This window comes from Moschus berezovskii, chromosome 19 (genome assembly GCF_049115385.1).
Source record: "Moschus berezovskii isolate FMDL1 chromosome 19, NW_MosBer_1.0, whole genome shotgun sequence".
In the NCBI taxonomy this organism is placed as follows: Eukaryota; Metazoa; Chordata; class Mammalia; order Artiodactyla; family Moschidae; genus Moschus; species Moschus berezovskii.
In genome coordinates this window covers 2545273-2572703 of record NC_142478.1, presented here as the reverse complement: position 1 = coordinate 2572703, position 27431 = coordinate 2545273, and the positions used below count along the sequence as shown (strand labels likewise).

General features: G+C 39.4%; 1 protein-coding gene across 1 annotated transcript in view; it reads right to left on the bottom strand.

Annotated features, from left to right (window-relative positions):
- CPE (carboxypeptidase E) overlaps positions 1-27219 on the bottom strand; it is a 153144-nt gene extending 125925 nt beyond the window's left edge. The window contains exon 1 of the mRNA XM_055405405.2: positions 26731-27219. Coding sequence (XP_055261380.1) covers positions 26731-27034 — 304 coding nt within the window. The 5' untranslated portion in view covers positions 27035-27219. The remainder of the gene's footprint in view (positions 1-26730) is intronic.
- Positions 27220-27431: the final 212 nt, after the last annotated feature.

The window sequence follows — 27431 nt, the reverse complement described above, 5'->3', positions numbered from 1 at the left end:
TGCCACTTCTTAATCTCTTCTATATCTGTTAGGTCCTTACCATTTCTGTCCTTTATTGTGCCCATCATTGCATGAAATGTTCCCTTGGTATCTCCAATTTTCTTGAAGAGATCTCTCATCTTTCCCATTCTATTGTTTTCTTCTGTTTCTTTACATTGTTCATTTAAGGCTATCTTATCTCTCCTTGCTGTTCTCTAGAACCCTGATTCAGTTGAATATATCTTTCGCTTTCTCTCTTGCCTTTCACTTTTCTTTCCTCAGCTCTCTGTAAAGCTTCCTCAGACAACCACTGTGCCTTTTTGCATTTCTTTTTCTTTGGGATGGTTTTGGTCACTGCCCCCTGTACAATGTTATGGACCTCCGTCCACAGTTCTTCAGGCACTCTCTCTACCAGATCTAATCTCATGAATCTAGTCATCACCTCCACTGTATAATCATAAGGGATTTGATTTAGGTCATACCTGAAAGGCCTAGTTGTTTTCCCTACTTTCTTCATTTTAAGGTTGAATTTTGCAATAAGTACCTCTCTCATTTGAGCATAAGAATCATTTTAGCAGGTAGCATTAACTCAGCAGAAGGCTTGCCCTGAAATATACTCCCCAGTAAGTCTGCTCCCATCTTTAATATTCCCAGTATTTGAATGAAGCAAAGATGAAAGTGTGAGTTAAGAGTTGCTTTCAATGGTGGAATGGAAGCAGGTTTGGGTGGCAGTCTCTAGGAAGACTCAGCGAAGTGCTATCCTCTCCTGCCAGTCAGATGTGTTCAAGTAAGGAACACAGTGAGGGAGATAGTCATTAATGCATCCTGACAGGTTCCTGAGAAAAAAAGAGTAAGGCCTTCTCACTTTTTACAAACTGCTGTACGGTATGAAAGAGGTACTAAATGTGATCCAGTTAGCTCATGAGAAAAGGGATGCCATGGCAGTGAGGGGTGAAATTCTCAGCTAGTTCAGGTCATTTTGTGAATAGCATGTGTCACTTCCTGGAAATATACTGGTTGGTCCAAAAGTTCATATAGGTTTTTATAAAATGTTATGAAAAACCTGAACTTTGGGGCCAACTTTATAGTAAATAAACCCCGGAGCAGGAAATGGCAACCCACTCCAGTATTCTTGCCTGGGAAATCCCATGGGCAGAGAAGCCTGGTGGGCTACAGTCCATAGGATCTCACAGAGTCAGACGTGACTGAAGCAACAGCATGCGCATGCACTTCCCCAGTAGCATATTGTACACTTTCCAACCTGGGCAGGGCTCATCATCTGGTGTTGAATCTTTATGCCTTTTCATACTGTACATGAGGTTCCCTAGGCAAGAATACTGGAGTGGGTTGCCATTTCTATGTCCAGTGGATCACATTTTGTCATAACTCTTCACTAAGACCTATATGGGTGCCCCTGCTTGGCATGGCTCAAAGCTTCATTGAGTTGTGCAAGCCCCTTCGCCACAACAAGGCTGTGATCCATGAAGGAGAATATAGAGACATACAAAAGGCACATGAAAAGATGCTTAGCATCATTAATTGTTCAGTTCAGTTCAGTCACTCAGTCCTGTCCAACTCTTTGCAACCCTGTGAATCACAGCACGCCAGGCCTCCCTGTCCATCACTAACTCCTGGAGTTCACTCAAACTCATATCCATCGAGTCGGTGATGCCATCCAACCATCTCATTCTCTGCCGTCCCCGTCTCCTCCTGGCCCCAATCCCTCCCAGCATCAGAGTCTTTTCCAGTGAGTCAACTCTTTGCATGAAGTGGCCAAAGTATTGGAGTTTCAGCTTTAGCATCAGTCCTTCCAATGATCACCCAGGACTGATTTCCTTTCGGATGGACTGGCTGGATCTCCTTGCAGTCCAAGGGACTCTCAAGAGTCTTCTCCAACACCACAGTTCAAAATCATCAATTCTTTGGCGATCAGCTTTCTTCACAGTCCAACTCTCACATCCATACATGACCACGGGAAAAACCATAGCCTTGACTAGACAGACATTTGTTGGCAAAGTAATGTCTCTGCTTTTTAACATACTATCCAGGTTGGTCATAATTTTCCTTCCAAGGAGCAAGTGTCTTTTAATTCATGGCTGCAATCAGCATCTGCAGTGATTTTGGAGCCCAAAAAAATAAAGTCTGACACTGTTTCCACTGTCTCCCCATCTGTTTCCCATGAAGTGATGGGCCCAGATGCCATGATCTTTGTTTTCTGAATGTTGAGTTTCAAGCCAACCTTTTCACTCTCCTCTTTCACTTTCATCAAGAGGCTTTTGAGTTCCTCTTCACTTTCTGCCATAATGGTGGTGTCATCTGCATATCTGAGGTTACTGATATTTCTCCCGGCAATCTTGATTCCAGCTTGTGCTTCTTCAAGCCCAGCGTTCCTCATGATATACTCTGCATAGAAGTTAAATAAGCAGGGTGACAATATAAAACCTTGACGTACTCCTTTTCCTATTTGGAACCAGTCTGTTGTTCCATGTCCAGTTCTAACTGTTGCTTCCTGACCTGCATACAGGTTTCTCAAGGGGCAGGTCAGGTGGTCTGGTATTCCCATCTCTTGAAGAATTTTCCACAGTTTCTTGTGATCCACACAGTCAAAGGCTTTGGCATAGTCAATGAAGCAGAAATAGATGTTTTTCTGGAACCCTCTTGCAAATCAAATAACAATGAGATATCGTTTCACACCTAGTAGAATGACAATGTCAAAATGACATAAAATAACAAAGGAATCGATATAGGAAAATCAGAACCTTCATATATTGATGGGAGGAATGTAAAATGGTGAAGCCACTTTAGAAAACAGTCAGGCATTTCCTAAACATGTTAGACTAAAAGTTACAATATGACCCAGCAATTTCATTGCTAGGACTGTATCTAAAAAAATGACAACATATGTCCACACAAAAACTTGTACATGAGTGTTCATAGCAGCATTGTTCATATCATCAAAAAGTAGAAAGCAATCCAAATGTCTATCAGCTGGTGAATGGCTAAACTGTGGAATATTCATATAAATAAATATTTTTTGGCAATAAAAATGAATTAGGTACTGATACATGCTACAACATGGATGAATCTTGAAAATATTATGCTAAATGAAAGAAGCCAATTAACAAAAGACCACACATTGTATGATTCTATATATGTGAAATACTTAGAAAAGGCAAATCCATAGAGACAAAAAGTAGATTAGTGATTGCCAAGGGCTGCAGAAAATGAGGAAATGGAGAATGACTGCTAATGGGTACAGGGTTCCTCGTTAGGAAAATAAAAATGCTCTAAAATTGCCTGTGGTGATGGCTACACAGAACTGTGAATTCACTCTGTGAATTGTTAGGTGTATGATATCTTTCTCAATAAACAAAATTTACTGTAATAAATATACTATAGTAAAAATAATAATAACAGTAAGGCTTCAGCCACTAAAATAAAAGAAGCAAGTTTTAGGACAAAGCTTGAGAACAGTATGACTGAAATCTCAGGGACAAATCTGTGATGTCAGTTCAATTATATTCTTCTTAATTAGAGTGTATCCAAGGAAATTTTTTAAAAGATGAAAATAAGATTAAAAATGTGAATTCAAGGGGCCATTGACTTTATCTATTTATGTCATTAGCAAGTCAGAAAATTCATCCCTGTGGCATATATGCAATTTAAATTTTCAAAAATTAAATCATTGTCACATTAATAGTAATGACAACATTTCAGAGCTGGGGCCCTAGTGATTGTCTATTTCAACTTGTGGTTTTTACAAAAATAAACTTGTCTAACATTTTTCATACCACTCCACACTGCCTCCTCACCAGTATGCAAACATTAGCTTTTACTTAATGCAGCTGTAATAAGTTGTCTTCTGGAACATGTGTTTCAATGGCCTTGTTTGAAGTTTCTTTTGTCTTAAATTTTTCATATTACCTTCTTTTCAAGCTTAGCTCACTTGAACATTTGTTATAATGATAGGTGGTGATGGTTTCCTTTGGTGATATACATACATCATAAACCTTTCAGCTTTTTCCTTTTAATACATTTTCTAGGTAGTTACACAGAGCTAGAAAAGAATCAAGTGGCCATCTAAAAGCGCTTCATAATTGCCATTCATTTTTAGTTCTTTCCCAGTGCTGGACTTTTAAAAAGTTTAATATCTGAGCTTTAATAACTCACATTTAAAATCTGAGCTCAAATTTAGTGTGTCTATACTTCAAGACCAACTATTTCTCAATATTTGTTCCAAATCTTGAAAAAAAGGAGGAAGTCTGGCAATTTACATTCCATAGTTCAAAGTAAAAATTATTCCAAAGGAAAAGAAGAAAATTTACAAGTATTTAAAGACATAGATAGTTTTCCCCTTTCCATTTTTCAACTTGCCAAATTTATATTTCCGTATCAAATCTTTTCTCTTCAGTGGAAATAAATCCTTCTGTGATATATTTTTGAAAGTCTGTATCTTACTTCACATGGTATCATAGAACAAGCTAGAATCACCTGAGGTACAAACATCCTTCAACAGTGAATTAAGTATTAGAAGTTTCCATGTGCTGTGCTTTGTCGCTCCATCCTGTCCGACTGTTGGCGACCCCATGGACTGTAGCCCACCAAGCTCCTCTGTTCATGGGATTCTCCAGGCAAGAATACTGCAGTGGGTTGTCATTTCCTTTTCCAGAAGTCTCCATAACTATGAGAATAATAAAGGCATCACAACTGGGGCCAGTCATTTACAAAAATCATGCAAAATCTGAAGAGGCAAATTAATATCTAAGTCAACAGTGGGTGAATCAAGCTGAAGATGTTTTCCATCATTCTTACACATTCTCCTTTCTCACACACAGAATGGCTCAAAACAGTCATGATAAAATTTTACTAAATCTTTAATAAATATATCTTATCAATGAAAATGAAGTTATAGTCTTCTGAAGAACAGATATGAAAAATAATCTACAGATTTATCACCTTGCCCTACCTATTTTCTCTTCATTCCACTGTCACCACTCTCTTCCAAGTCCTCATCAAATTATGCCACTATTATTTCAATGGCTTCTTGGCCATTTTCCCTGCCTTCACTTTTAATACATCCGGCTTGATAAAATAACAAATTTTACTAAAACACCACTTTTCATAGAGTCACCGTTATACTTAAAAGCTTACAGATGCCCCTGTTACCCACCATCATCTCTAAGATCTCTGCTCAGCTCTGGGTTCCCCTGAACATGAACCCGCCTCCACTCAGATAGGCAGATGTTCTGCATCTCATCAAGATGGGAAACATGGGAAGAGAATAAGGTTTGAGGAATAACAGTAATTCACATTACTTATTAAAGATTATTGTGTGCCATGTGCCATTATTAGCATATTACATGTGCTAGCTCATTCTCTCCCCACATAAATCATGCTTGAGAGGTCTCTTGGTTTTACAGAATGAACAGAGTCACATAGAGTTTAAATATCTTCAGCAAGGTTTCTAAACTATTAAATGGGACAGCTGGCAACCTAAGTCTTCCTTACTCCAGCACTCAAATTCTCTACCATGCTTTGAATTTCACTTATAGTGAAAGTGTCCACTAGGCAGATGAATATATAAATCTGAAATTTTTAGAAATCAGATCAATATTTTGCAGTCATTGGCTTAGGTTAGCTGTACCTATCTCTAAGAATGAGCATATCTACAGAGAAAGTGTATAATAGAAAGAAGGAAAAAACAAGAACAGCACTTGAAGGCTGAAGAGAAAAAAGGGGGACCTGAGAAGTGACTGAGAAGATACGAGGAGAACCAGGAGAGTTACTCAGCTCATGTCAAAGAAAAGGAATTTCAAGTCACAGTAAAAGATCATGATCAACTCATAAAGCAAAAAAATTAAATAAGGTCAAGTAAGATAAAAAATGAAAACTGCTCACTGAAATTGTTAGTTAAGACAAGTTCTGACTCAGAACTTGTCATCGAAACCTGGACAGTTTTGAGAGTGAAAGAGAGCTCTATTAGCAAATACCTCAGGATCATGGAATATTGTCCCGTGAAAACCAGGACATAAGGACACCCTGTTAAGGGGTCACCAGGCCCTTTCATGCAAACAGTTTCAATAGAGAGAAGCAGCGCAAGCCACACTGTTGTGTGTTCAGAAGGAAAGTGCAATGAAGAGGTAGACAGACTAGTCTTTCAAGAACTTCGGTTTGATTGACGGGTAACAAAAAGGTTAGTGTTGTAGTGGAACACTTTCTCCACTTCCTCTGTCTGGCTCACTCCTCTCAACTCTACTGAAGCTGCTTCCCCAAATGGCACCAATGATTTCCATAATAACATGCATTAATACAGTATCATCCCTACTATATTCAGTTCAGTTCAGTTGCTCAGTCGTGTCCGACTCTCCGCGACCCCATGAATCACAGCATGCCAGGCCTCCCTGTCCATCACCAACTCCCGGAGTTCACGCAAACTCATTTCCACAGAGTCGGTGATGCCATCCAGCCATCTCATTCTCTGTCGTCCCCTTCTCCTCCTGCCCTCAACGTTTCCCAGCATCAGAGTCTTTTCCAGTGAGTCAACTCGTCGCATAGGGTGGCCAAAGTATTGCAGTTTCAGCTTTAGCATCAGTCCTTCCAAGGAACACCCAGGATTGATCTCCTTTAGAATGGACTGGTTGGATCTCCTTGCAGTATAAGGGACTCTCAAGAGTCTTCTACAACACCACAGTTCAAAAGCATCAATTCTTCGGCGATCAGCTTTCTTCACAGTCCAACTCTCACATCCATACATGACCACGGGAAAAACCATAGCCTTGACTAGATGGACCTTTGTTGGCAAAGTAATGTCTCTGCTTTTTAATATACTATCAAGGTTGGTCATAACTTTCCTTCCGAGGAGTAAGCATCTTTTAATTTCATGGCTGCAATCAGCATCTGCAGTGATTTTGGAGCCCAAAAAAATAAAGTCTGACACTGTTTCCACTGTTTCCCCATCTATTTCCCATGAAGTGATGGGACCAGATGCCATGATCTTTGTTTTCTGAATGTTAGAAGCGCCTTAAAATTGGGTTGTCTCTTAATAGATAAACAACACTAATTTACTGTTTAGAATGAATAGTTATCATTTGTGTAATAAATGCACTTGACATCTTTTCACTTCTTACTTGAAAATCCATTATGTTTATCACTCTCAAATGCAAAAGAAAAACAACTATTCATGCTCTAACCTATTAAGCATCCTCAGTAATCATTATTTTAAAAAACACAGTGTGAGAGGATGTTTTATTGAATAGGTACATTTTTAGGTACATAAAAATTAATGTGACCATGTAAAGGTGTGTATTCATGGAACTAAATTTATGTAATATAGTTATTTATGTAGTATATGTAAAGCTCAAAAATAAAGCTTTTTAATTTCTAGTCTCATAGCCAAGAATTATGAATTATTAATTGGCTATAATAGGAAGTGATTTGAAGCAGAATTTCTTAGTCACTTATTTCTTAAAACAACTAAGGCAAAACCTGTTTCTAACACCTCAGTGTGTCATCCTGTATTCTTTGTCCAACAGAACTGTACCTTTTGAAACAGCTAATGCCAGATGGTCTCCTCAATAAAAAACAGCAGGAGGCAACATATTAATGCTACTCAGCAAGCAAGTCTGCAGACACTCAACCAATGAAATTAGTCTTCAGTTGCTAAGCCATCTTGTCACCATGGCAACATCTAGTTGAGAAAAAATATTGGATTTTCAAGTTAAAAAGGCCACCCATCTTAAAATTTCAGTATCCTCCAAGCTTATGATGATCATCCTTCAGCTAAAAGAACTGCCTAGATTTTCTCACTCGTTTCAAATCAGACCTACCCATTTGCCCTTTCACTTAAAAATATTTATTTACACTCAGTTTCTAACTTTATTGACTTCCTAGATAAACACATTCCATTTAAAGGTGTTTTTGTACATATATATTTATGTGTACATACTTGCAGGCTAATAGTTGTAAATATAATGACAAATGTTACTGCCTTAGAAAATTTTCTCTGGTACATACTCTTATCAATCTGTTATTATATCTGATTAAAGAGAATAAGTAAAGAAATAAATAATGCGGTAAGACCAGAATGACATTCTTATTATTACTTGAGATACCTAATTCAAAGTAACAATTAAATCTTATTTTTAAAACAGCTCCATATTTAAGTGGAAATGATCATTTGCCCAAGGAAAATGATCTTATTTTACCTCATGAAAATGCAGAGAATCTGAAATAATGTTTGGAAATACATTGTAGAATCAAGATATAATGGTGAGGTGGAGAGAAGGCTTATTTTGGAAGCAAGGACACAGGGTATCTTAGAACATAGCAGCAACTCCCACTCATTTCACAGGGTAAGAAGAATTCTCCAAAATGAAAGAAAGGCAAGAAGAAAGGAGATAATTCAGAAGAAGGAAAGGGGATGAAGCAAATGGTGTCTAATGTACTTATTTTTATATTTAACTAAAAATGTAGCTATATACAAATATATTTTTCATATCTTGGTTTTGCCACTTATAAGCCTGTGATCTCTCTGGTAAGGGAATAAATCACTTATCTCTCTGTGCTTTAGCTTCCTAATTTATAGAATAGGAATAATAATAGTACCAACTCCATAAGGTTGAGGATTAGATGAGTTAAGCTTTTAAATAGTACTTGATATATACTGAGCATTACTTAACTATGAGGGGGAAAAAGTATATTCATTGTACATTTTGCAACATTTAAATTTTCTGTTTCATCTTTCTAGTTCCTCTTTAAATTTGATTGTTTTCTTACTTCTACTGTTTCCTAATGTTGTTGTTGTTTTTTGTTGTTGTTGTTGTTTGCCTCACTTCCTTCTTTTATTTTGTTATATTTCAGTCTGTCTTAATCTTTTTAGCCATCTTTTATTATCTTAACTTCCTATCTGAGATTTCCTATATTTGATGGCTGACTTCCTAGAAGTTACCTCAAAGCCAAGTTGTAGGAGTTACAACAGACAGACTGATGCCAGGCCACAAACCATGGTTGTGACACTGACAGCTCCTACATCACCTCTGTCACCTCCCCCTAATTAAAGATGACTTCAGGAATTCATCCCAGGAAACAAAAACCTCACTGTGCAAAAAAATACTGCTCATAGTCTGAAAAGTTGTTTTCATGAAAACTGTTGTATTTGAAATTTCCACATAAGAGCGTATATGCATGCGCACACACACTCACACTTTCCCTTTGAAGGGAGGAGAAAAGAGCAAAGTAAATGGAACATCTTTGAGGTGCCTCCTTTTTGTGGGGAGAAAAACGCTGCAATGGTCTTAGAACAACTGACTGGATAGAGGTCAATATAAATTTTTATTTATTATACTTAAGAGAAGGGCGGAATTCCACATCTCAGAATTAGCCAGGCCCTCTGGCCCATGCATGCGTGACTCGGTGGTCACATTCTGCTTCTGAAGTACTCCAGGCACCCATGGGCCCTGCACATAATGGATTAGCACCTTCTAGAATTAACATTTCCCAAGGGTCCTGTACAATTCCCGACATGGGAAAGAATAGCTAATACCTTTGAACTACATAGAATGCACAGCATTTGTGATTTCAAGGTGTATCCTAAGTGTCTATTTAGTGTCTAAACTGAATATATACTTAACAGAAAGCAAGAAAGAAATGAAACCTGATTCACAGTCTTTTCTCTTTATTCTAATCAATTTACATAAAATGACTTGGAAATGATGGTAATAAGTCACTGTTTATTAGTCTGACAAAAAGAAGTGGCTGCTAATAAAACTGCCCAAAGGATCCCAGCATTACTTACTGACACCAACAACACACAGAACTCTCACTCTCCAACCTTCTTCCTGCCCTTGCATCTGATTAGAGTCTGGGCTCCCACTCTTCTAATACCCAACAGCTATGACTGTACACAGACCAAAAGAAGACTAAAGTAATTATCTGAATCATTCAGAGAAAACAGTTTCACCTGAAATAACATGGTCATCAAAAGGTAAGTTATTTACCCCAAATGAACTGAAACTACCTTGCCATTTCCCTGTGTTATTAGCCCCCTTCCTGCTCAGGAGAATACAACCTCTCATACAAACATCAGCCTGAAGGTATGGGCATGTTTTTTGTTTGTCCACACCCAGATTACAAATTACCAATAGAATTTTCATCATCCACTCATCTTGGTAGAGTTTCTCAAATGGCAAGAAACAAAAAAAATTTTCAACTATATTTTATAAATATTCTTAAATTCCTGCAATAAAGAATTCCACTATTCCCTGAATAATAATTTAAGGACACACTTTACTACACACGTAGTTCTTATATATATTTATTCTTTTACTATAGGCTATTTGTTAGATATGCAACATAATATCAATAATTCTTATACCATTGTAATGTTATAAAAGATTCACAAATATGGAAATAAAATTATTTTTATTTTTAATTGGAGTATAATTGCTTTACAATGTTGTGTTAGTTTCTGCTGTACAACAGTGTGAATCAGCTACATGTATACATAAATCCCCTTCCTGTTAGGCCTCCCTTCCACCCTTCCCCATCCAACCCATCTAGATCATCACAGAGAACTGAGCTTACTCCCCTGTGCTATTCAGCAGCTTCCCAATAGCTATCTAATGCCAAAACGAAAACCCTCTTGCACTGTTGGTGGGAATGTAAATTGATGCAACCAGTATGGAGAACAGAATGGATGTTCCTTAAAAAACTATAAATAAAACTACCATATGACCCAGAAATCCCACTACTTTGGGCATATACTCTGAGAAAAGCATAATGCAAACAGACATATGTACCTGAATGTTCACTGTAGCACTATTTACAACAGCCGGGACATGGAAGCAACTTAATCATCCATCAACAGATGAATGAATAAAGAAGATGTGGTACAAATATACAATAGACTATTACTCAGCCATAAAAGGAACAAAATTGGGTTATTTGTAGTGATGTGGATGAACCTAGAGTCTGTCATACAGAGTGAAGTAACTCCAAAAGAGAAAAATAAACATCATATATTAATGCATTTATATGAAATCTAGAAAAATGATACTGGAGATGCAGACATAGAGAATAGGCTTACAGGCACTGTGGGGGAAGGAGAAGGCGGGGAAAATTGAAATACTGGAAATAAAGTTCTTTAAGAAACTGTATTCTGATGGTTTACAAAAATTCTCAATAAATATGTAATCCTCTTTTGTACAAACAACTTTTTTCACATCAAAATATAATGAAAACACTTGAACAGGTACTATTTTTCTGAAAGGAAACCTCACCCAATTTTAGTTATTTATATTCCATATTCCATGCACTTAATCTCCACCAATACAACATATGATTCATTCTGCTTGCTGTACAAATCTCAAATTGGCTTACAAACCATAACCCAAAGGCTCTCACCCACTGTTAACACTCTCTTGGGATCAGGATTCCAATTGGGAATACACAACTCAGGAACCCGGAAGTATACTGTAAATGATCAGTAAGATGGGGGACATCTGACTGACATTCCAAAAAAATGCCTTTATGGCTTCTAGGAAACACTGGGGTATAGAGTATATATGATCTTTGTTAATAAGGTTAATAGTTTCTTGTTTCATAACTTCTGTGTAACTGTCTTTCCTTGGACAACCTCTGGTTCTGGCAATATTGAAACAAGATTAAGTACTTCATCCCATCTCCCAAAGCAACCTACCACACAAAGCATCACAGAGCAGAGAAGATTCTGTGATGTCTCCATTTACAGTGTCTATTATCCCCAAAGTTCTCCTGAGACATTGTCTTTCTGTCCCTCTCTGACTCTCCACCAAGCCTCTGAAAATATGCCTCTTCTTTTTATTCAACTTAGCCTGTTCCTGAGTCACAAAGACCCAGATCTCAAAAGAGTTCAACAGAACAGCCTTTCAACAAAAGCTTGTTTCTTCCTTCAGAAAGGGTTCTACTGCCAAGAAAAATAAGATTTTCTGTATATACTTACAGTATGCCAAAGTGATTTAACCTCAATCCTTTCTGGATTTCTTGCCTCTCAACATACTTTCCCACTACCCAAGTCCTATTACTCACCTGGAAACACAGACCCATTTAAAGATTATAGATCAGGAAACTGTGCTAAAGAATTGAAAATACACTAAGTTACATTACTGTACACACCAGCACAGACTTCCGTCCACATAAATAATTCATGACCCTTATTGGCCACTGAATAAACAGTTATATTCATCCCCCATCTGTATAGATTGCTCTGGGGAATATTTTGAGAATAATGCCCAACCTCCCATATCAGGAAATGGGTTCTAGCCTTCAAGGCTATATACGCTTGAGCACCTTGTTTCAAAATCTCTCTGAAACAATTTATTCATTTTTAAAATAAGAGTACTCCTTTCAGCTAGGGGAAAAACCTAAATTCAGTGTTTCACAATTCTACGTAACATTAATGAAGACTGGGTTTAACATAAGGAGTAATTCAAAATAAATTTGACCTAATCAAAAATGTATAATTGTAAATTGTAAATAATAAATCTTCATAGTGAAATTTTCTCCCAAAAGCATTCAACAAACTATACAATCATATTTAAGTGCTAGATAAGAGTAGCTAGATGAATGTTCTAGAGGGGCTGCAGTACATGAAGAAAAACTGTGGGTTGCATCTTCCTTCAATAACTCAGACTATAGCACTTTTCTTGTCATGGTTCTTATTTTGTTGTTAAATACAGTTTTTGAAATGAATAAATGGGTTATGTATAACACCTGGAAACTGGCCTAATAAAATCAAAATTACTTGACATCTTTTTACTCTGTGCCTTTAAGAGAGTGTTCAGTAATAGCTACCTTGAGGGAAAATAATAGCTGCCTTGAGGGGCTTCCCTGGTGGCTCAGATGGTAAGGAATCTGCCTGCAATGCAGGAGACCCAGGTTTGATCCCTGGGTTGAGAAGATCCCCTGGAAATGGCAACCCACTCTAGTATTCTTGCCTAGGATAGGGGGGCCTGACAGGCGACAGTCTGAGGGGTTGCAAAGAGGCAGACATAACAGAGCAACTAACCCTGAGGGGAAAGGAATTGTTTCTCTACCTTGAGGCGAAAAGAAATTATTACCTATTACAATGTAATACAGATTATATGCTTAATATCATTACACTTATATGATAACTATAACATTATATATATATATATATATATATATATATATATATATATATACACACACACACATATTTGTTGTTGCTGTTCAGTCACCAAGTCACGTCTGACTCTTTGCGACCCCTTGGACTGCAAGGGATCCCTGTCCCTCACTATCTCCCAGAGTTTGCCCAAGATCATGTCTATTGAATCAGTGATGTTATCCAACCATCTCATCCGCTGTTGCCCTCTTCTCCTTCTGCCTTCAGAGTCTTTTTCAACGAGTCGGCTCTTCACATCAGGTGGCCAAAACTTCAGTCATCAGTCATTCCAATGAGTATTCAGGGTTAATTTCCTGTAAAATTGACTGGCTTGATCTCCTTGCAGTCCAAGGGACTCTCAAGAGTCTTCTCCAGCACCACAGTTCAAAATCATCAATTCTTCAGTGCTCTGCCTTCCTTATGGTCCAGCTCTCACATGCATACGTGACTACTAGAAAGACCATAGCGTTGACTATGACCTTTGTTGGCAAAGTGATGTCTTTGGTTTCTAATACACTGTCTAGGTTTGTCATAGCTTTCCTGCCAAGAAGCAATCGTCTTCTAATTTCATGGCTGCAGTCAACATCTGCAGCCATTTCAGAGTTCAAGAAGAGGAAATCCATCACTGTTTCCACCTTATCCCCTTCTATTTGCCATGAAGTAAGAGACCAGATGCCATGATTTTAGCTTTTTTAATATTGAGTTTCAAGCCAGCTGTTTCACTTTCCTCTTTCACCCTCATCCCTTTCATGAATCACTGCCTTGTAATGGTGAAGGGTTGTATAACTCAAAAAAGCTATGAGCCATGCCGTGCAGGGCCACCCAAGACAGATCAGACATAGTTCAGACAAAATGTGATCCACTGGAGAAGGGAATTGCAACCCACTCTAGTATACTTGCTGTGAGAACCCCAAGAACTGTATAAAAAGGCAAAAAGATATATACATATCTGTCCAAGGGACTCTCAAGAGTCTTCTCCAATACCATAGTTCAAAAGCATATATATATATCATAACCTCCATCTCAAACAGTTTTACCCTCATGATGAGGGAAATCAACCCTAAAGGATAACACCCTAAAAACTATATTATCTTTAACAAGTTGGAAATTTCAAGTTAATGGAATGTGTCATTATTTCATGTTAATGGAATATAATTATATGTCACAATGCTAACTGAATACAGCTATGGCACCACCACTGGGATAGTGGAGAAAAAGACATAAGAAGCATCAGTGATCTAACACTGGTGCAGAATGAAGTCCTCTCATCTACTTTCCAGACGTGGTTCATCCTTTAAGACCTGCTCAAATCCGCACACCCTTCTGAACGCCTTCCTTTGACAATCTCTATCAACTTTACTGTAGAAATTGAATTATACCTTCATATTAAGTTCCCTGTTAAAAACTGCTGTGTGCTGCTCCTCTTGTAAGTATCTCTTCAATGTTCAGAATGTCACTAAAACAGCAGGCACTTAGCTATTCTTGTGAAGTACATTACAGATACAAATATAATAGCACACACAGTAAAGAAAGATGCACTTCATTCTGCCCTGCACTGTTCAAGAGTTTTACTTTTAAGTGTGAACTTAAAAGCATTTCTATCTGGTATTTCCAAATGTCTAGTGAATGAATGCCTTCAGTTTTCTTGGTAATTTGTACAATTAGGGTGATTTATACCTGCAAGGTTAATATGCTATAAAAATACTAAAGTGTTACTACCTTGGTCTGGAAACAGGACATCATGGAAAGTCTGGTATGAACTAGCTACATAGGAGAGCCTTCTTGCCCTCTTGAAAATGCTGGTAAGGGTATGAATGCTTTGCTTATGCTACTGTCTTTACAGAGGCTATAAACACATTAACTTTATTTTATAAATTTTGGGGGAAATACCAGCCAGCCTCACCCTCTGTAGATTCATTTCAGAAACACGTTTTCATTCATTCCCTCTCCTTGTGCACACATGGCATAGAATTACTGCATCCAACGATTCAGCCTCAATGTTAAAAAAAAAAAAAAAACAGCAACAATACAAGTTTTAAAACTATTCATGAAAAATGCTTGATGTTCCTGAAAGTTATGTGTCATTTTTAAAAATATACTTTGTGCAAACTGAAACAGAGTTCAAACAGAAGGGGAAATGTTTGTTAGAACAATACAAGGTGCCATCCAGCAATTTGAATCAACTATGAAAAGCACACCAAAAGGTCTAGAAATAATGTAAAAGATGTCTCAGAAATATTAAAGACATTTATCACATATTTCATGGCTTTTTCCATTAGTTCAAGACCTAGAGTTGTCCTCAACATACAGCACCTCATGTAGACACCAGACTGAAATTAATTCTGTCAAATGAGATTTCTCCAGGTCGTCCACAGGTAACAGTGAAGAATGACAAATTAGGCACAAAGGTGGGTTTGAAAAGTCTGTGAGACTGTGTAAAATACACATATGGACAAATTCCCCACGGATACTGAAGGATGACTGCACAGACTTAACCAAAATGTGCATTATTTTAAGATTCAGATTGCTCCTTCTACAGCTGTTAAAAATAATTTCCTTAAAAAATAAACACCTGAAGTTACCTGTCTTTTTTTACAGTGTAACTGTTCTTAATATATTCACTAAGATTTTTCAAAATGTAAGTAACATCAATTTATGTGCCTTTTAGTAGGGAATTAAGATTATTGTGACAAGATCTCTAAAAAACAAGACAATCCACATTTCTAATTTTTCTTTTAAATACCTCTTTTCAACAACAGGCAAACTCTCCTTGGATCTTTAAGTCCCCATAAAGATAAATATTGGAGAAGGAAATGGCAACCCACTCCTGTGTTCTTGCCTGGAGAATCCCAGGGAAGGGGGAGCGTGGTGGGCTTCCGTCTATGGGGTCACACAGAGTCGGACACGACTGAAGTGACTTAGCAGCAGTAGCAGTAGCAGCAAAGATAAATATTATCTAATTCCTCACCTGTGACAGGTATGAAAAAGCTGTTTACTTAGGACCAAACAGGAGATTATTTATGGGGAGCCATGAAATAAATGAGCCAGGACAACGTGGGTTTGTGCACGGTAGGTTGCTTCAGTCCTGTCCAACTCTGCGACCCTGTGGACTGCAGCCCACCAGGCCCCTCTGTCCCTGGGACTCCAGGCGAGAACACTGGAGTGGGTTTTCAGGCCCTCCTCCAGGGGATCCTCCTGACCCAGGGATTGAACCCAGGTCTCCCACATTTGCAGGCAGATTCTTTACCATCTGTGCCACCAAGAAAGCCCCACATTTATCAGAGGAAGCCTCCCAGCTGATATCCAGATGACAACCCTTTCTTATTCTAATACCCACAGAAAGGAGGAAGCAGAGAGGGAGAAGTAGAAGAATAGGAAAGGCTACATCCATCTATTATGGTCTCCAAACTCATCTCAGAGGGTACCCAGGCAGAATCCTCATGAAAGGAAAGGCAAATGTGGTCAAATATTTAAAATCCTGGTGGAATATATGACCGTATTTAAAGCAAAAAATAATAGTCCAAGAAAATTTTCTGAAAAAAAAAATTTTTGAGAAATGATTTTTCATATAAGCCACTTAGATAAAAGAGAAAATCATTTAATTTCTAATAAAAGCTACAGATAAAGTAAACACAATTAAAATGAAGGGATTCTATAGATGCAAGTGAATTTTAAAATAATGTAAAATGACTGTTCCACTCATGATTCTCCCATCATCATCAAGACTTAGACAAAACCTACATGTCTACATGATATTTTAGTCTACGTGTCAATATAGCATTAGTCACTATACATCTATAAACTACTTACATGAGAAATATCCATATTTTGCATTGCATTAGCATCTTCCAAAAACTGAATTTGACTCTTGAGAGAATATATTTAACAAGCAGATTTGTCTCTATATTTCATTACATAGGTCCTGCTGATTTTGTAGTTAGTGCTGTTTCCCAAAGTATGTTAACTTAATTTTCATGATGCTGATTATGTGCAGAATCTGGCCTAACATAATATACTGAGTTCCACAGTGAATAAGACTGGTTTTCTCTAATAAAATTTTTAAAATTGTGCTGAACAACATCACAACTTGAGACAAATGGAGCTATTTCAATAGAACTATCATACTTTAAAAGCAGATGTCCAGTGCCGCACCTAAAACAAAAAAGGGCAAAAACCATTTTATTTTGTAAATGTCTAAGATTTCCAGTAGTTTCACTTGCAGATACTGTCTCTATATCCACTACATCAAGAATAGTATAAGGAACTATTTCACCCTTCCATCTATATGCAGCACGCATTTTGCAGAATCAAGGGATGTGTCCACTAGTTATGTACATGTGTGCATACTAAGTCGCTTCAATCGTGTCCAGCTATTTGCGACCCTATGGACTGCAGCCCACCAGGCTCCTCGATCCATGGGATTCTCCAGGCAAGAATGCTGCAGTGAGTTGCCATGCCCTCCTCCAGGGGGGATTTTCCCTACCAAGGGATTGAACCCATGTCTCTTACGTCTCCTGCATTGGCAGGCGTGTTCTTTACCACTAGCATCACCTGGGGAGTCCATCCACTGGCTATACAACATGTCAATTAAGCTCAACATTCGTGAAAGAGTGAATCCAAGACCAATACCCAAATACACATTTCAGTACACTAAGGAACTGCCTGAAAGGGTGACTGACAGATAAAGGAAAATAGCATGTACATCATGAATATTCATTAACTATTCCCTAAATTAAATTGACAGTACAAACTATATTAACAAAAGCCTATAAGCAGAGTACATCATGAGGAACGCTGGGCTGGAAGAAGCACAAGCTGGAATCAAGATTGCTGGGACAAATATCAATAACCTCAGATATGCAGATGACACTACCCTTATGGCAGAAAGTGAAGAGGAACTCAAAAGCCTCTTGATGAAAGTGAAAGAGGAGAGTGAAAAGGTTGGCTTGAAGCTCAACATTCAGAAAACAAAGATCATGGCATCTGGGCCCATCACTTCATGGGAAATAGATGGAAAAACAGTGGAAACAGTGTCAGACTTTATTTTTTTGGGCTCCAAAATCACTGCAGATGCTGATTGCAGCCATGAAATTAAAAGACGCTTGCTCCTTGGAAGGAAAGTTATGACCAACTTTGATAGTATATTAAAAAGCAGAGACATTACTTCGCCAACCAAGGTCCGTCTAGTCAAGGCAATGGTTTTTCCCGTGGTCATGTATGGATGTGAGAGTTGGACTGTGAAGAAAGCTGATCACCGAAGAATCGATGCTTTTGAACTGTGGTGTTGTAGAAGACTCTTGAGAGTCCCTTGGACTGCAAGGAGATCCAACCAGTCCATTCTAAAGGAGATCAATCCTGGGTGTTCCTTGGAAGGACTGATGCTAAAGCTGAAACTGCAATACTTTGGCCACCTCATGCGACGAGTTGACTCACTGGAAAAGACTCTGATGCTGGGAAACGTTGGGGGCGGGAGAAGGGGACGATGGCGAATGGGATGGCTGGATGGCATCACCGACTCTGTGGACATGAGTTTGAGTGAGCTCCGGGAGTTGGTGATGGACAGGGAGGCCTGGCGTGCTGTGATTCATGGGGTCGCGGAGAGTCGGACACGAATGAGCGACTGAACTGAACTGATAGTTTATTTTCATCTTGCAAAGTTGATTCCAGCTTAGAATGCTACATAGAAATTTTTATAATGGTTATGAGAAAAGGTTGTTTTAAAAATTACCCCTTGGCCAGAAAGAGAAACATACGAAGTATATAGGACATTGATTAGGGAGGTGATGGTTCAACCTGTATATTCAAGTTGTCCTACCCTGAACTCATGGTCAAAGCTTATGATTTGTACAATTTTCTAAACTGAGCACTAGAAACAAGACATTTCTTCGGGGGAAAAAATTACAGCATGGCAATGAAGGGAAATTTTCTGGTTTTTGAATACTTTAGGCTATAGAGGAAGGGAAGTCAGGCAGGTCCACTCTGGCAGCATCACGTGTAGGACCTACACATTTGAGTAGCTGCCTGCATGTGCAAATACATGAGGTAATTGTTCCCTTTCCTAATTATCTTGACATGAATCACCACAGCAAGGGAATTTTCTTAGAATCCATAGAAGTCCCATTTAAAAAATAAGTAATCTGTGTCCACTTTTTAAATATTAAAATTTCTATTTGAAATCAAGTACCTTTAATATCAGCACCATTATTATTATTAAACTATGGTGTCAGCGTGATGTCATAGTAAACAGATCTCTATTTAAAAAACAAAATATTTACTGGTAGTAGAAAATTGTTTCAGGGTTTACTATCATAATTAACTTATTTTTGTTTCGTTTAAGAATCAACTCTGTAACTCTGTTCAAAAGCTACCATCAAAGTTACTAATTGAACAAAGTTGAAGATAAATCATTCGAACATATTAAGAAACATTGACAACACAAACAGTCCCTTCTTCAAGGCAAGGCCATATTGTATTAGAAAGAGGTGGCTGCTAGAAGGCCTAGGAAAACTTCATCCTGAATTTCAAAAGAAAGAGAAACATTCACAGAGCAAAGAATTGGCAGCAATTGTTGTAATTAACATGCTTAGTCGCTTCAGTCGTGTCTAACTCTGTGTGACCTATAGCCACATGGACTGTAGCCTGCCAGTCTCCTCTGTCCATGGGATTCTCCAGGCAGAAATACTGGAGTGGGTTGCCAGGCCCTCCTTCAGGGGATCTTCCTGAGCCACGGATCGAACCCAGTTCTCCTGCATTGTAGGCAGATTCTTTACCATTGAGCCACCAGGAAAGCCCCAAATCTTTATGCTACCGCTCTTCAAAGAATTGTGGAAACACAAAGAAAAGATCCCGGTGCGGGTAAGAAAATTAGACAGGAGCGAGAAAGGATTCGAAGATCTTTCACTTATACTGAGTGAGTAAAAGAATAAAGCAATCAGGACCTGAGCACTTTCAATATAAATTCTTCAGTTTTCTGAAGAATAAGTTAGTTTGCCAAAGTAAATCCTGGAGTTGCCCTAGATTTATTTAGGTACCTGAAGATACAGTCCTAAAGACGTTCTCAAATAATGATGAACACTTTCACTGTTTCTACTTAATGAAGCAAAATAAGATGTCAAACTGAAGCAAAGAAGGAATGGCCTACATTTAAAAAACTGAGAGAAGACAAACACTTGTTAACAAGGATACCCAGATAACAGGAAGAAGTCCCTCAGAGCTTCCCGCTGGGCTTATGCAGATGGGCTTCCACCCTAACAGGTAAGCATCCAAGGGCTCCTGTGATGACCAGCCAAGGAGGCCCCCTTCCAATGGGGAAAGCCGATGAGCACAGGCTAGACCAATTTGCAATCATGAAGACACATTTTAACAAATTATCCCATGTTCTTAATAACGACATGAAAGCAACTTCATTAAATTATTTTCTATATTACTTTGGTTTCACAGCAGCCCTGTGAGGTTTGAGTTCTTAAAGTTCCTATGGCAACCCACATCAGTATTCTTGCTGGGAAATCCCATAGACAGAGGGAGCCTGGCAGGCTAAAGTCCACGGAATCGCAAAAGAATCAGACATGACTTAGCAAATAAACAACAACAACGATTTTATTGACAAGGAGGTAAACAAAAGTTAAAAGCATGAAACTACTTAACAATGAAAGAATTGGAATGCATTTGTCACTTTAATCTTTCCAGTCAAAAGTATCTGTCCTCAAAATCATGTTCTCAATTCAATAAGCGTATCTTAAGAGATTATATAAGTCATTAAGTTAGCTATTTATGGGCAAAAAAAAAAAAAATAGAAAACATATGCTCCACATCCCTGAGGAACTCCTTATTTGAGTGTCTCTGCTAAAGAATTACCAAATAAATCACTCAAAATATGAAAATGAATAATAATAATAAGGGCTGCAAGGAGATCCAACCAGTCCATCGTAAAGGAAATCAGTCCTGGGTGTTCATTGGAAGGACTGATGTTGAAGCTGAAACTCCAATACTTTGGCCACCTGATGCGAAGAACTGACTCATTTGAAAAGACCCTGATGTTGGGAAAGATTGAAGGCAGGAGAAGAAGGGAACGACAGAGGATGAGATGGTTGGATGGGATCACCGACTCAATGGACATGAATTCAGGTAGACTCCAGGACGGGGAGGCCTGGAGTACGCGTTTCATGGGGGTTGCAAAGAGTCAGACACGACTGAGCGACTGGAGTGACTGACTGCTACGCTTTTCCAACTAGTGTAAAACCAGGTACAAGATAAGCTCCTTGGGGACAAAAAGAAGTTCCATGGTGAAAATACTGTTGGGTATACCGGTGGAGGTTTGAAACACACATTATCATATTTCAAGTCTTGCCACAGGCAAACCTTTTTATCTTTTGTTTACCTAATCCTTTTCAAACCAAGCTTAACTAATATTCCATTGAATACACTTTGGGAAAAGCCAGTCATGTGTCACTTCTTCTTCTGGAGCTGCTTTTGTATTTGTCAATAATAGCTTTTCCAAAGAACTATAAAGGTGAGTAATGGAATATCCTCTGTGCTTCACAATGAAGGAGATGCTGGCAGATGATTCCTTTGCTGCCTCTCAAATCAGTTTTCACAGAAAGACACTTATTTTATCTGAGCACAGGATACAAGGTTAGGGGCCAGCTCAATTTCCTCTCTTCCTTTAGCCAATCACAAGTCAATCAAATGCATTATTTCTGGCAAGAGCTACATTGACTCACTTGGGTCTAAAAATAACTCTTGACCATATGTAGTACATTTAGATCCTTCTCCAGAATCTAACATCAATATTCACCAGTTGTAAGGTGTTACTCAGCTGTAAGCATTTCCCACTAATTCGCACTAATAGAGTATTAAAAGAGGCCATACAAAATCACCAAAATCCCCACTTCTTTTTTTTTTTTTTTTGAGTTGCATAGAAGTGTTGCCAGCATTTAATGTTCCATCACAATATTTGGCAAACGCACACTGGCATTCATACACTTTAAATTTGAACAGATTTGGGGAGGAACAAGTCCAAAATAACCATTCCAGACTTTGAGAGGGGAAAGTCTATGCCCTAAAGAACATTTCTAAGATAACATTTTAGCTATAAATCAGATTTACTCCCCAAGAGCAATTTTAAACTACATGTAAAAGAATTAAGAGCTTTAAACAAACTAATCTTGACTCATGTTTAGCCCTGAGAGGAGTGGTCTGGGAAAACAGATTCCATTGCTTAGACATAAATTGATAAAGGTTTCTTTTATGAGTACTGCAATGATGAATATGTATGCCTAGAAAAGCATATGTTTGGGTTCAAGCATATAAGCCCCTATGTGTAGAAATATTTTAAATGTATAAAATATAAGCAAACAGAAAGAAAAATGGGAAACAAGAACAGATTTGGCAGGTATATCTAAAGGGAACACATCTGAGTACAGAGTCTAATCTTAGCTGAGCCTCTATCCCAGCCCCTGGTCTGGAGTCCAGTTTCACGACGTGTGAGGAGATGAGACTGGGGCCAAGACCACTCACAGGTCTTCTGAGAATGGCTAGACCCATCACCCTCCTCCAGCAGATTTGTTCAGTCCTCCAAAGTAAGGAAAACCTTAACTGAGATCCAGCATCCAGCTGGTCAGAATAGATGTTGATATTCCTCCCTCACCAGTTCCAAATAGAATTTTCTTTCCCTTTTGATGAATTCAAATGCAGAATACCTGGGAGAATAGATCATTTTCAGGAGATCAGCTCAGATTCAGCCCGTGGTCTGGTGCCAAACAAGTCTGATGATCATTTTTTTTCCACTTAGGAAGAGAGTTGGTGGGATCAAGGAACACCCTCTGTCCATAATTGCAAATCTAACCATGTCAACTTCTACCACAGAGAAAGGCTTGATGTTGTCTTGTTTGAGGAGATACTAAATATTTGGGCATGATCTACAAATTTTTTTTAATTTATTTATTTTAATTGGAGGCTAATTGCTTTACATTATTGTATTGGTTTTGCCTACAATTTTTTTAAAGTTCAGAAAAATAATTTAGATTAAGACATGTGACATCTCGCTCATGTTGGAAGATAAAAAGAATATGGACAACTTCATCAATGTTTAAGTCAAGTAAACAGATTTGTTAAGCTAAACATTATTTCCGAGTAGCTTCATCAGAAACATTATTTCAACCCTCCCCAAAACACTTATACTATGAAAACACTTGAGGTACAATGGAATTGGTAAATTTCAGTTATCAGTATATCCCTGCCTTCTCATCATCCATTCTTCAATAACCAAATGCCCCTGACCTAATATCCATAGTCTCCTTTCTCCGGGCCTCCCACTCCCTTCTTGCAGCCCTGATGACCTTTAAACTGTCCTCCAATCTCCCAACTCTCAATCTCCCACAGGGTGAGGACCATCCTGTGCATCACTATACAACCCATGTAAGTTTGCTTACCTAGTGTGTGGTGTTCAAAACACACTGAATTAACCCATTTCTATCTCAAGATAAGTACGAAAATTCCTTTACATTCCTTAAAATATTTTAATCTAAAAAGGAATATGAAGGCCATTTAAAAACAGTGACTACATCCCTTCATTCAAAACTTCCTAAAAGTTAATTCCCACAAGTGCTATTAAGTTCATATACTGATCAAATCTCTGCACTCAAAGCCAGTGCTCTAGGACAACCCAGAGTGGTAGGGGGTAGGGTGGAGAGCGAAATGGGTGGGGGATTCAGGATAGGGAGACACCTGTATACCTGTGGCCAATTCATGTTGATGCATGGCAAAAACCATCACAATATTGTAAAGTAATTATCCTCCAGTTAAATAATTGAAAACAAACAAACAAAGACAGGTGCTTTCCTGGTGGTCCAGTGGTTAAGAATTTGCCTTGCAATGCAGGGGACATGTGTGAAACCCTTGTTGGGAAACTAAAATCCCCCATGCCATGGGGCAACAAAGCTCACGTGCCTCAACTAAAGAACTTGCATGCTGCAACTACTGGAGCCCACACACAACAACTGGAGAGTCCATGTGCCAAAGCGAAAACTCATACCTGACCAAGTAAGACCAGATGCAGACAAATATATGAATAATTTTTTAAGAAAAGACAATAGGCGCCACATGGAGTTGCTCATGCTAAAGCCTCACAAGACCAAACCAAGACTAAATTACAGTTTTGGCTCTTTCAGAAATGAAATCTTAACTCAATCAATTAGGAATCTTGTAATCAGTACAACATCCTGTAAAAGGGAGTAACTTTGCAATAAGCAACCCATTTTTTGCCTAGTGTTACTTCCTTGTTCCAGCTCCCATCTACCTATAAGTCTTTCATTTTGTGCAAATCTTAGGAACATCTTTCTGTCCGCTAGATTGAATGATATCCAATTCATGAATCACCAAATAGTCAATAAGATCTTTAAAATTTACTCAGTTGATTTTTTTTTAAATTAGTTCCCTGAAGATTTCCAACCTGTTCATCTCTTCTTAAAAGATGGTAGAGGGGGAAATCACCCCGTGCTTTTCATGCTGGCTCATAACAGTTTATTGCAGCCTTTAAAAATACAATTGGTAGACATTTTGTATTATATTTATTAAGTAATACCATGAACTTAGTTTCCTTCATTTAATAAGCAGTAAAACAGGTAATGTAAATATTTCTTCCTTCACCTTCTTAAAATGAGTTAAGTTGCTGTATTTTGTGTTTAAAAGGAACAAAACATAGAAGGCATTGTGTTATTCAGCAAATGACTGACTCATCTTTTTCCCTAATGTGACCTGAATGCCTGCTGTGTGCCAGACCTGGCCAGGGTGCTGGAGACACAGCTCTACCCCAAGGAGCCTAGAGCGGGAGAAAGGGACCTGCAGACCTTGACAGACTACACATTTCAGATATTTAAGCAAAAGAATTATGGTTTTCATTTTCAAAAGCATATCACATTTTAACAGTAATATCACTTTACAATTTTGTTTCTAAACCTGACAACAAAAAGTTAACATTTGCTTTCATATGATCTCTTTGAAGAAAGAACAAAATCTGAGGAACAATCTATGATAGAATAACCAAAGGTTCCAATTAAATAGGCAGAAGAAACACAAATATTTATCTAAACCTCTTTATCTAAACCTAAGATGTCTTGACTTCAATTATCTAAAATAACTGAAGATGAGTTTTCACATATAAAATTTTTCTTTATCTTCAGATACAAATATGAAACTTACTTTCCAAATTTCCGATTCTACATGCTGAATCCTGCTAGAGAGCATTCAGTTCAGTTCAGTCGTTCAGTCGTGTCCAACTCTTAGGGACCCCATGGACTGCAGCACACCATGCCTCCCTGTCCATCACCAACTCCTGAAACCTACTCAAACTCATGTCCATCTCATCGGTGATGCCATTCAACCATCTCATCCTCTGTCGTCCCCTTCTTCTGCCTTCAATCTTTCCCAGCATCAGAGAGCATTACTGAAAATGTTTTCCAGAATCTAGTTTTAGGGTTTTGACGACAAAATTATACAAACCTTTACATTTACATTATTTGAAGGTAAGAAATGTTTCCCATTGTACTAAAAATTTACTATTGATCAGACCATACTCCTTCCATTTGAAGATCAAAGTGTCTCCATGGATCACATATTTTAATCCCATCTCAGTTTGGTTCTTAAATATGATTATAAAACTATTCTGGCCCTACATTTGAGAGTTTTCACCTGTTTTCTTGTTTTGTCATTAAAAAAGAAAAAAAAGCATACCATGTTGATGTAATTAGCCCAGATTACTTTAACCTCTATGGTCATAAGACCAGGCCTTAAAAGTTATATTATTTTCAAAGCGCAAAGAAAAAGAAGAACCAAAAACATTTTTCAAAATATCTCTTTATTAATACCAATTGCGTAACATTTAACATAAAACGTGCCCTAACACACTCAAGAGGAAGATGAATAAGATGGTCATATGGAAACATCCGTTGTAATAAAATCCTGATCGCAAACTACTCATCTCTAAGGGCTAGAACAGGAAAAAAAAAAAAAAAAGGAATATTCCTTTTTCCTTAGAAAGACTGTGTGCAGTTTTGAGATCGGAATGCCTGCCAGAGGCGGCTTTTTCACCCTCTACCAGCCAGTGTTACCAAGATCCTTAACATCCCAGCAGTGCGCCGTTACCTAATAGGCATACACAGGTAGAGATGGATACCTAGAGCTTCCAAGGCCAATAAACTGGTCCTCTGGAAATTAGGAAAGAAATGATAAATGACTTTTCCTCATTTCCTCAGTCCCTGCCTTCTGCACCTCATCGTTCTACTCCAGCTTGCAAGGAACGGCGACCTCCTTCCTGAGGCCTCACAGTTATTCCCTACGGTCTTAGGCACAGCGAAGTGGGGGGTGACAACGGGTTTGCGGGGGCGCAGATTTGCTTGCTGCGCTCCCACCTCCATCAGCGGCAGCCCCTCCAGCCCGGGCTTACCCAGGGGGAGGGGTGTGCAAGGCTGGGGAGGGCAGCCAGCCGACAGGGCTGGGCAAGTCCCAGCCCCAGCCCTCCCCCCACGCCCACTTTCCCCCCGGGTGCCTCTCGCCCTCCTCTCCCACCGCCGGGCCACCCCGCCCGGCTCCCTTACCCGGCTCGTGGACGCCGGGGCTGTCGGACAGCTCGAGCACCAGCAGCTCGCGGCCCTCGAAGCTGCGCCCCACGGTGTAGATCCTGCTGACCGCGGCGCACTGCAGCCACACGGACACGAGCGCCTCACGAAGCTCTGGGTAGCGGTGGTACTCAAAGGAGATGCCGTCCTCCTGCGGCCGCCGGCGCCGCCTCGCGCCCGCCGCAGGGCCCCCAGCCCCCCGGGCCTCGGCGCCCAGCAGCCAGGCACAGGCGGCCAGCGCGCCGCACAGCGCCAGCAGCGCGCGGCCCCCTCGCCGAGCCATCGCGTCCCTCGTCTCCTGCGCGGCCTCCTCTGGGCCCGGAACCTCGGGGCGCACGGCCTGCGGGTCCCCTCGACTCGCCTCCCGGCGGCCTGGAGCGGCGAGGGCAGCGAAGACCGAAGCAGGGACCGCGAGGCAGGAGAGGGGCGCAGGACGCACCGCCGCCGAGTGCGGGGCGCAAGGGAGGCGGCGCGGAGCCCGGGGAGGCGCACGGGCGGGGCGGGGAGGGCGGCGCCGCCGGCCGGATTCGCGGCTAACCGGGGGCGGCTATGCGATTTGCGGGCTTGCAGCCACGTCAGAATCAAATGGCGCCGCTAGGACCCAGGTGAGATGACAGCTAAGGTCGGATGTGGGCAGGTTGCTCTCATTATTGAGAGACCCGTGACAGAGCCTGTGGGGG